The 10,567-nt window shown below is 60.1% G+C and overlaps 1 protein-coding gene across 2 annotated transcripts; it reads left to right on the forward strand.

Annotated features, from left to right (window-relative positions):
* The first annotated feature begins 533 nt into the window (after window positions 1-533).
* On the forward strand, window positions 534-6,562 carry DECR2 (2,4-dienoyl-CoA reductase 2). 2 transcript variants are annotated; one of them, XM_030459687.1, is made up of 9 exons: window positions 534-843; window positions 973-1,041; window positions 1,413-1,464; window positions 2,788-2,923; window positions 3,272-3,396; window positions 3,496-3,589; window positions 4,266-4,370; window positions 4,797-4,985; window positions 5,676-6,562. In XM_030459687.1, exons 1-9 carry the CDS (start codon window positions 674-676, stop codon window positions 5,708-5,710), a joined length of 975 nt encoding a protein of 324 aa, XP_030315547.1. In that variant the 5' UTR covers window positions 534-673; the 3' UTR covers window positions 5,711-6,562. The 2 variants fall into 2 exon arrangements, with proteins under 2 accessions (XP_030315547.1, XP_008494958.2); XM_008496736.2 differs by having other exon boundaries at window positions 536-843; window positions 4,797-5,014.
* The last annotated feature ends 4,005 nt before the right edge of the window (window positions 6,563-10,567 follow it).

Consider the following 10,567-nt stretch of genomic DNA (forward strand, 5'->3'; position numbering starts at 1 on the left):
TGTCCATGGAGGGTGCACTGGGCAGCTCTGTGGGGTACTGGGAAGCTCTGGGAGACAGTGGGCTGTTCCCAGTGTACACTGATGCTGTACTGGGAAGCACTGGGCTGTCCGAGGGGCTGTACTGGAAAGGTCCGCGTGCCACTGAGCTGTCCCTGCTGGGGGCACTGGGCAATACTGGGAAACTCTGTGCGGAACTGGGCTGTGTCTTGGGGGAACTGGAATTGCACCGGGAAGCTCTGGGAAGTACCGGGTTGTCCCTGGGAGGCACTGGGCGGTACTGGGAGTCCGGAGGCTCTGGCCGGGGCTCTGTCGCTGTCCCCACACTACGGCACTGGGGGCACTGGGCAGTACTGGGAGTCCGGAGGCTCTGGCCGGGGCTCTGTCGCTGTCCCCGCACTACGGCACTGGGAACACTGGGCGGTACTGGGAGCCAGGAGGCTCTGCCCAGGGCTCTGTCGCTGTCCCCGCACTACAGCACTGGGGACACTGGGCGGTACTGGGAGCCAGGAGGCTCTGCCCAGGGCTCTGTCGCTGTCCCCGCACTACGGCACTGGGAACACTGGGCGGCGCTGTGGGACCCCGAGCCGGGATCCGCTGTTGCCAGGCAACGGCTGCCGACGCTGCGCATGCGCTGCTGGTGGAGCGCACCCCAGCCAGAACTACAGCTCCCGGCATGCTTAGCGGCGGCGGGGGCGGCCGGGACTACAGTTCCCATCAGGCTTTGCGGCACGGCCCTCCCGTTGCCGCCATGGCGGAGCCCGCAGCCCCCCGGGCGCCGCCGGACCTGGACACGGACGATTGCCTCGGGGAGTACCGGCACCTCTTCAGCCCCGACATCCTGGCGTGAGTGCCGGGAGCCCCCGCTCTGCAGGGCCGCGGCCTGGGGCTGGCAGGGTGGCACGGCCGAAGAGCTGAGCGGGGCCACCGGTCCGTGCCTGGCGCTCGGCACTGAGTGTCCCTTTGTTCCCGCAGGGGCCAGGTGGCCTTCATCACCGGTGGCGGCTCCGGCATCGGCTTCCGCATCGCCGAGATCTTCATGAGGTGGGGGAGCTCTCCTTGGGCGCCAGGGGGGCGGAGGGGATGGAACTTCCCTTCCCTTCCCTTCCCTTCCCTTCCCTTCCCTTCCCTTCCCTTCCCTTCCCTTCCCTTCCCTTCCCTCCCCTTCCCTCCCCTTCCCTTCGCTCCCATTCCCCTCCCTTCCCCTCCCTGCCCTTCCCCACCCTCTCCCCTGGGACAGGTTTCTGCTGTGCTGTGACTCCTGAGTCCTGCAAGCCTGGAGGAGCAGCCAGCAGTTCCTCCCTTCCAAAGCTGTTGTGCCACCTCCCTGCCCACACTCCTGGCTGTCCCCAGAGTCCCGGGGTGGCTGAGGAGCTGGTGCTGGGTGGTTCCCCTCACCACCCCCTCCTTTGCAGGCACGGCTGCCACACGGTCATTGCCAGCAGGAACCTGCAGCGGGTGTCAGAGGTGAGGCCCTGGGCTGCAGTGGGGTGGGCAGGCAGAAGGGGGATCTGGGAACCCCTGGAGAACCTTCTGCCATCTCCTCTGGGTGAAACTGGGAGGAGCCCTGGGAATAGTGCAACAGGAGAAGAGGCTGAGCAGTGCTGCCCTGTCTCCTCCCAGAGGTGATGAGCAGGGTGGATGGTTTAGGGGGGGCTGCACCTCACAGCAGAGCCCAGTTAACTGTGGAACTTGCTGCCTTCCCCCACCAGCCTTGAGGGGCTCTGTTCCAGGGATCAGATCACCCTTCTGTTGATGAGGCAGAAAGAAACAAATTGTGGTGCTGAGGGTTTGTCAGCAGAGCCCAAGGTCAGGCTGGAATCAGCCTCAAGGAGGGCAGAAACCCTTTATCCAAGGATTAGTAGGGTTGAGGGGAACACTGAACCCTAAAATTTAGTTATATCTTGAGATGGAGCAGAGCAAGGTTTGTGGTAGCTGTGTGTGGATGCCACTGAGATGTAATAAACATCAAAGCCTGGGAGGAGGCTGGCATCACCCAGCTGCCTGCTGGAGGGGGTCAGTGCTGTCATTCCACATTCCCTCACACTCCTGTGCCAGAAGAGGAGATGCAGAGCTCAGCAGCTTTTTAGCCCTCAGGGGCTGGGGTCTCCTGAGGACACAGGGACTGCCTGCCCAGGTTCTTGCACTCCGGACATGTGCAGAGCTGAGCTGAAAGCTTCTCCCAGAAGGTCCCAAGGAGCCCAAGCAGGACTGGGGAGCATTGCTGGGGGTTGGGCAGCTGCTGAGCTTGCCCATGCCCTGTGCTTCATTTGTTGAACATTTTGGGGAGGGTTTGTGGGAGATGCTGAGCTGCAGAGCTGGAGTCTGCTCTGCCTCTCAGAGACCCCGGCAGCAGCCAGTTTGCCTTTGCCCTTTTGCCTGCTGGCAGTCATTATTTATTTATTTATTTATTTTTAATCTAAAGGTTAATTATCTCTGGGCTCATGCCACAGATGCCTCGTTGGGGTCCAACCTTTGTACTTGCTCTGCAGAGATGCTGCTTGGTTTGTGCTGTGTGGATGACAGGCCCTGGAGATAACTTGGCCTCAGGAGTTGTGTCCTGAGGGCCAGGCTGGCACTGAGCTGGGACAGGGCCTGCAGGGTTTTCCTCTGGGCAGCCCAGGGCTGCAGGGTGCTGTGGGGCAGGTCTTTACCCTGCCTGCAGTGTTTGCTGTGTGCTCCTGCCTGTCACAAGGTCTGGGTCCAACCCCTGCTGAAACAGTCCCCAAAAGAACCTCACCTCTCTGGTTTTGTTTTGGTTTATGGTTGGTTGCTTGTTTTTTTTTCCAGGCCTCTAAAAAGCTGGTGGCAGCCACGGGCCAGCAGTGCCTCCCTCTCTCCATAGATGTCAGGCAGCCCCAGAGCATCGTGGCAGCAGTGGAGCAGGCACTGAAAGAGTTTGGGAGGATTGACATCCTGGTTAACAGTGAGCTGCAGGGGTGGGCAGGGGGGAGAACTGCCACAGACCTACTGCTGGGTGGCTTTTGACTTGGGGCTTGTGTTTGCCCAGTGTCTGTGTGCCTGGGAGCAGAGGGAATGGAGGAAGCAGAGAGTTGTGCTCACTGCATGGCTCTCCCATCCCTGCTCTGGCTGCCCCAGAACCTCAGCCTGGCCATGCTGCTGGCTGTCCCAAGCCACAGGATGTTTATCCCCTTATCAAGGATGTTTCTACACCCCCTCCAGTTTACCCAAGCAGTTTTGCTCAGCCTCCCACTTGCCCTGAACCTGCCCGATCCCCTCCTGGCCCCATCCTGACTGTATCCCTGTTCTTCAGATGCTGCAGGAAACTTCCTGTGCCCAGCCAGCTCCCTGTCCTTCAACGCCTTCAAGACAGTGATAGATATTGACACCATTGGCACCTTCAACACCTCCAAAGTCCTCTTTGAGAAATATTTCCGGGTAAGTGGAACTGGAGCCAGGGAACTCTGTGTCTGTCCCTCCTAGCCCAGCTCTCCTGACCCCACACACACACCTAATGCCACCTCAATCCTTCCCCAGGACCATGGTGGGGTCATCGTGAACATCACAGCAACCCTGAGCTACCGAGGCCAGGCCCTCCAGGTGCATGCTGGTTCTGCTAAAGCTGCCATAGGTACCTGAATGCTCCATGCTGGGGCTCTGTCAGCTCTGTGGGGTTAGGAAGGAAGCTGAGTCTTCCCAGATACTGGAATGGGAAGATGTCTGTGGGAGAAAGGAGGTTGCATGGAGATGGGGCTTGGCCCCTTCTCCCAAGTGAATAATGACAGGACCAGAGGAAATGGTCTGAAGTTGCAGCATATGATTATGAAGTTGCAGCAGATTAGATACGAGGAAGAATTTCTTTACTGAAAGAGTGGTCAGGCACTGGCACAGGCTGCCCAGGGAGGTGCTGAAGTCACCTTCCCCTGGAGGCATTTAAGAAATGTGTAGATGTGGCACTTCAGGGCACACTCTAGTGGCCAAGATTGTAGGGGTTTTGTTCTGGTGTGGGTTTTTTTGTTTGGTTGGTTTTGGGTTTTTTGTTTGTGTGTATGGGTGATCTCAGAGGTCCTATACAACCATGACTGTGATTCTGTGAGAGGCGACTTTAAATAGGTTTGGTTAGTAGGTGCCTGTGCTTGGGATGAGGCTCTTCTCTCCCCCAGGGCTTGCTTTTCCAGGGCTTTTTGCTTTTGAACAGTCACTTGTGGCTTTCCCCCCCAAGAAAATAAAACCCAAAAGAAAGTAACAGAAGTTATCAGAATGGCTCTGCTCTCCATTTCCTCCTTCCCATTGCAACCCCTCCCCAGATGCCATGACCCGTCACCTCGCTGTGGAGTGGGGACCCAACAAGATCCGGGTGAACAGCTTGGCCCCAGGCCCCATCACAGGCACTGAGGGCTACAGGAGGCTGGGTAAGGTGTCCAGGGGCTCCTGTCCCTGCCCTGGTGGTGGCCAGGGGGTGTCTGGGAGGGGGCTGTGACAGTGCCATGGATGTTGGAGGCTCTGTGATCCAGTTAGTTGCTGCTGGGCATGGCTGGCACATCCCTTTGGGGGGTGCAGCCCTTCCCACATCCCTGTTACCTCCCAGGGGGCTGTTTTTGCTGTTGCGTGGCAGCTTTTTGAGCTCTCTGCCACCTCAATGTGTTCTCCCAGAGCTCAGCCTGGTGCTGTAGGTCTTGCAGTCTGTCAGCAGTGCCTGTTCTGCCCTGGAGGCTGGGGAAGCTCTAAGGGGATCGTGCCAGGATCTCCCCTGGGGTCCAAGCAGTGCTGTGGGTGTCTGGCAGGCAGTGGTGGTTGTGGTCCCATGGTCCCAACTGACCTCTTCTTCTACCCTTTAGGTGGGAAGTTTGCCAAGGAGGCCAACCAGTTTGAGATGATCCCCCTCCAGCGTGCGGGGAACAAGACGGAGGTCGCCCACAGCACACTCTACCTGGCCAGCCCCCTCTCCTCCTACGTGACAGGCACCACCCTGGTGGTGGATGGTGGGAGCTGGCTGACCTCTGCCAACAACTTCCCTGCCATGCTGGGTATTGCTTCATCCTCTGCTAAGCTCTAGGTGACTGTGCCTTTCCCCTCCGCGGGGTTAGGGCAGGGCTCCTGTCACAAGTCCCGTCACCCTCTCACAGGGATGTGGCTGCCAGGGGTGGTGGCATCGCCTTGGTCACCTTGTGCCATGCCCTGTGAGGGAAGAGGGGGCAGACCACGGGTGTTGGGGTCTCAAGATGAGGGCAGCCAGCCCAGGTTTCAACTTGTCAGCACTTTTCCAGAGCCTTCCTCTGGTTTTGGGAAGGTGGTGGAGCAGGGACCATCTCCGAGTCCTCATGGACAGTCCCAGAGATGATTTAGGAAGGGCAGGAGAACTTGCCAAGTTTTTCCTCTGAGCCTGTGGGTGATGGTGTTGTCTTTTGTCATTCTGCCAGAGGATGTTTGTCTAGACACTTCAGTGTCTCCTGAAGCTCCTTTTGTTGTGCCCCACCAGCAGGGTCGGGCACAAAGACTCCTGCCTCTGCTTCCCTTTTTTTTTCTTCCGTGGGTTAGGTGGCCACATTTTGTGCTGAGCTGCACCCAGGACTCTGTACACCTGCAGAAGGTGGTGCCAACAGAGAGGGGGGGGTGGTCTCCTTTCTGCCCCCCTCCTGTGTCCTGCCTGGCAGGCTGTGCCAGCAGGGCAGGGGTGGGCAGGGCTGTGCACCCACCTCCCCACTGTCTGCTTGCAGGTTTCTGGGCTGCAGGAGCAAACACGAATCAGTGATGGACTGGGACCTGACCCTGCTGCTGCTGGACACAGTGGGGTGACACCTGGGCTCAGCCAGTGGTGGTGACACTGCTCATCCTGCCGGGGGGGAGGGAACCCCAGGGTGCTGGGTGGGGAGCTGGCCCACCCCCCTTCTCTGCTGTCACTGTCCTGGGAGCTGCGGTGGCCAAGAGCGCAGGGAGGGTGTGGGGTGTGGGGGCTGTGACTGCCACTGTCCCTTTGCATCTCCCTCTGAGTTGCTCTCCCCACATCTCCGTGATCCCAGGCAGTGATGTCCATGGATTTCTGTCCTCTCCCACCCCCACCACAGCCTGAGAGCTGGACAGGGCCCCCTCCAGCAGCTCCTTTTGGGAGGGGGGAGTGGTTCAGCCAAGCTGGGGTTGCTGGGGGCAGCTCTCAGAGAGGAACAAAGGACCAAACTGTCCCCTGGCAGGGAGGAATGGCCCTGTCCCCTCAGAGGGCTCCTGGGTAGGGCCACTGTCCCCACAGGCTGGTGCAGACACAGCTGGGATGTCCCAGGAGCAGATGTGCTGTGAGGTGGAAGCCCACTGGAGCTGGTTCTGTACCACTGTGCTCTGTAGGGTGTCCAGCTGTCTGTCAGACCCCTGTCTGCTCACTGAAACCCTTCTGGTGGCACCCCGGGGGACGTGGGCCTCGGTGCCACAGCTCAGAGGACACCTCCTGCTTGCCTGCAGCAGCCTCCTGCTGCTGGTGACAATTTTGAAGCTTATCCTGAATCCCACGAAGCTTCTTTTCCTCCTTGATTGTGTTTTCTACTTGATTGTAGACTTGCCAGGTTTTGCTCCTTCCTCCAGGCCAGGAATAAAGAACTTCCACCCTGAGCTGCCACACGTCTGGTCCCTTTCCTGGTGCTGGGGGGAGGTTGATCCTGCAGCCTCTGGACCTGACCACGGGGAGGTTTCCCCAGCTCCTTGTCCCTGAGCTGACCAAGCCCGGCCAGGCTTCGGGCACAGCATCGGGGTTGGTGCTGTTGGGAGCAAAGCCAGCGGTACTGCCCTGCGGTGTGGGCCGGTTCTGGTGCTCCGATTCGGGCCCCTGGGCCCTGCCCAGCGTTGGCCGGGGTGGTCCAGCGCTCCGGACCAGCGCTGCTTCCCTGATGCCAAACTCCCGAAACCGGATCCGGAAGCCTTCAGCAGCCGTGGTGGGTTTGTGCCCGTTACCGGGGCCGTGCTGGGCCCGGCAGCGCCCCGGGGCTGGGGTGAGGGGCGGCTCTTCAGGGCTGGCTGCTCCGGTGCGGTGCATGGGGCTCGGCTCACGGTGCTGCCCCCGGGCGCGACTGCCTCTCAGGGGGTGCAGAGCCCCGGTGCGCGGTTCGGCTCCGTTCCCCGCGGTTCGGCTCCGTTCCCCGCGGTTCGGTTCCGTTTCCCGCAGTTCGGTTCCGTTCCCCGCGGTTCGGTTCCGTTTCCCCCGGTTCGGCTCCGTTTCCCGCGGTTCGGCTCCGTTTCCCGCAGTTCGGTTCCGTTCCCCGCGGTTCGGTTCCGTTCCCGGCGCTGGGCGGGGGGGCGCAGGCGGCACGTGCAGGCGCGCCTCGTGCCCCTTTCCCGCGCCAGCCCCGCGCGGCGCACGAGCTGAGGGCGGGGTCAGTGGGCGGGGCCTCCGCTCGGCCTCGGGGTGCGTGGGGGGGGGGCACAGGCAGCGGGTGACGTCACCGCCCCGGCTACTGCGGCGGTTCCCGGGGTGGATCCGGTGGTTGGCGGGCGGGTTGCCCCGTGAGGGCGGTGCGGGCGGGGGAGTGAGGGGTTGTTTCTCGGCTCCGCCGTCCCCCCTCCCCTTCCCTGCTTCCCCCATCCCCGGCTCCCGGAGCCGCCGCCGGTCCCGGCCCGGCGGGGCGGGTCGTCGGAGCCGCCCCCGGTGGCGGTGCAGCGGGCGGAGCCGGCGCCGCCTCGCACAAAGCCGTGTGTGCCCGGGCGGAGCTAATCGCTGGGACCGCACCGGCATCGCTGCACCGGGACCGGCACCGCCCCGCCGGGCGGCCGTGATGTGAGGGGGGGGGATGGCCGCGGGGCATGGCCGCCGGGCAGCGGCGGGGCGGGCGGCGGCGGGCGCTCAGCGCCGCCGGTGAAAATGGAGCCGCATCCGCCGGCGGCCGTGCCCGAGCCCCCGCTGCCCCGGGGACTGCGGCGGGACGGGCCGGAGCCGGAACTATGGGCACCTGAGGCCGCCGAGCCCGCCCCGGGACCGCCGCCGTGGTGCCCGCCGGAGCATGGGGTCTGCCCGGCCCTGCAGGACCCTGCCGAGCCCCCGGCCCGGCCGGAGGAGGAGGAAGAGCCGCGCCTCCGCCCCGTCTTCGACGCCTTGGACCGGGACGGCGACGGCTTCGTGCGTGTGGAGGAGTTCGTCCAGTTCGCCACGGCCTACGGAGCCGAGCAGGTGAGGCTGGCGGCTGCCCCGACCCATCCGGGACCCCGGCCCGGTCAGGCCTGGGGGTCTCTCCCCTCACGCCCACCCTGGGTGGTGCCTCCTGCCGCGGTTGGGCATCCCCCGGTGCGGAGCCTGGGGCGGTCCCCGCGGGATGGTGCGGGAAGGCGGGCGGTGTGGCCAGCGGCTGCCCTCGGGTGAGCTTTTGCCGTGGCCAAGGACAGCGTCTGCATCGGTGGCATGCGGGCCCTCCGGGTGAAGGGCAGGGGAGGGATGAGCGGCTGCAGGTGTGGAGAGAGCCTGGAGGGGCTGGAGATCTCCTTTTCCAGGTCCCATCCCTCAGGGAGCAAGAGCATCCCGGCGGAGCCCGCATCTCCTCTCTTTGTTCTCCATCGATAATGCATCGAGGTTCGTCCCAGCAGCTCCGGGCAGGGACCAGCAGGGAGATCCCAGCACCTCAGGCCTCTCCTTGTCCCCATCACCTGAGGGTCCCTGCGTGGGCTTTGCTGGCTCTCTGCTCACAGTTTTGACAATCCTCGTTGCACTTTTTTTCCTCCTTTCCTCTGCTTTGTGCCACGCTGAGCTCCTGTTTCCTTGCAGAGGATCAGATGCGATGTAATTTGAAGCTGCCTGGTACGACCTAAAATGGAGAGAGAGCTCTGGCAGCATGCTAGGGGATGGAAACGAATCGGTTGTCCTTTGGTACTTGTGCTGTAAGAAAATAAGTTTATTTTTTTAAGGTGTGCAGGCATTGCTGTGAAGTTTGGATGTGGTTACCCAGGAGATGTGCTTTGATTCTCTGCCTGCAGCTGCTGTGCGTGTGTGGAAGTGGCATGACAAAGCAAATTACCCTGCCTGGAGGAGCGGGTTTGGTGGAGGAGGTGGATTTTTTTGTCTCTGTCCTCACTGTACAAACCCCTCTTCAGGATAAAATAAAGACTCTCATGTAAGAAAACACCTTTATAAAGTGTAGATACCCCACTTCTTTGCCAGGCCCTCCCGTTGTTCGCCTCTCCGGGTGCTCTTGGTGTGGAGCAGTCCAAGGAAGTGGGAAGGAAGTGGGAAGGGAAGGCAAAGAGATGTTTTGTGCCTGGCAGGTGGGTTGGACACGTCTGGGTGCCGGCAGCCTCTGCAGCTCAGCCCCATCTGCCCCCACCATGAGCCTTGGCTCTGAGGTGGGAATTGTGCCAGTGCTTCCACGGTCAGCCTGGGAAGTGCTTGGAGATCTTGGCCTGCAGGGGCGGCTGTTTGATCTTAAAGGTCTCTCCTGAACTCAAGCAGGGCGTGCAGGGAGGTTTTGTGCCACTAAAAGTTGTTGGTTGGGATGGAATCCAGCTGAGGAGGTGTTGTCTGCAGGCTCCTTGCTCTGGGTGTCCCTTTAAAGGTGGTGTTCGTTCCTACTGAGCACAGCTACCAGGAATGCTGGCCATGCTGAAATACATTATGCTTTTTAGATACATTTATCTTCAGCAGGAGACTTGCTCGCTAGCTCTGTGCATGCAGAACAAGTGCCTCTTGCTTGGTGAAGCCAGTGCTGAACACCCTGGTGAGGTTCATGGGACAGAGGCTGAGCCAAAGGGTAAATGCTCACCCAGGGAGGGCAGCCTGGTGCCTTTGGCAGAGGCGTTCCAGGAGAGGAAAAATGATGTTTGTGCATTACCTGAGCTTAGCAAAGCAAGGAGACACACTGACTGGGAAGGAGAACGGGTTGGCAGTGGGATCTGGAAGCTCCCACTGGATGTGCAGAGTTATAGTGGGAGGAGTTCTAGGGAGGTTTTTTGACATATGTTTTAAGCAGGTGTAGATTGGGCCAAAAAGAGAGGGGGTTTTTTTGAGAAATGGAAATCTAGTTCAGGTGAAAGTTAGAGGAGAGGAACATCACCAGGTGGGTAAAATGGCATTAAGATGAAATCTCAAGATGTCAATAAAGGTTGTGCCACAGCTGGCACTGGGAAGCTCCCAAGAGAGGTGCCAGAGTTTGATGGCTCCAGAGGAGCAAATTCCAGTCCTTTTTCTGTCCCTCTTGCCTGGCAAGGGGAGGAGGCATCTGCTTCCCTTTCTTCTCCCCCTCCTTCCTCCTGCCTTCTTCTCCCACAAGTGGATGGGTAGAAGGTATGCACAGGTGGAACAAACTGCTGCATTTCAGCACAGCAAGTCATGGCTGATTGATCCCAGGGTTTGGGGCAGGCTGGGGGGTAAGGGAAGCATGTGTGTGTATAACCACATGGACTGGGGAGCTGGAGAGCAGCAAGTGTTATCTTTAGTGTTCAGTAAAACACCAGAGGCATTTATGGGCTGCTGAGCTCAGTGCTGTCAGATTATTTGGCTGAAGCAATTATCGGCTAAATGTCAAAGGATAGAGACCAACTGGCATTTATTCCTTAAAAATGACATGATTGCAAATTCTTGTTACGATTTTTTTTTCTCTATGTGATGAAAACCATGAGTAGGAAACAGGGGAAAAGGAAAGGTGTT

This window comes from Calypte anna, chromosome 14 (genome assembly GCF_003957555.1).
Source record: "Calypte anna isolate BGI_N300 chromosome 14, bCalAnn1_v1.p, whole genome shotgun sequence".
NCBI lineage: Eukaryota > Metazoa > Chordata > Aves > Apodiformes > Trochilidae > Calypte > Calypte anna.

What these genes read in the sequence shown, in the direction of transcription:
- DECR2 (XM_030459687.1), top strand. Translation starts at nt 674, where the DNA reads ATGCTTAGCGGCGGCGGGGGCGGCCGGGACTACAGTTCCCATCAGGCT. An exon ending in TGAGGGCTACAGGAGGCTGG is followed by an intron (nt 4,371 to 4,796) that starts GTAAGGTGTCCA and finishes TCTACCCTTTAG; the next exon opens with GTGGGAAGTTTGCCAAGGAG. An exon ending in CAACTTCCCTGCCATGCTGG is followed by an intron (nt 4,986 to 5,675) that starts GTATTGCTTCAT and finishes GTCTGCTTGCAG; the next exon opens with GTTTCTGGGCTGCAGGAGCA.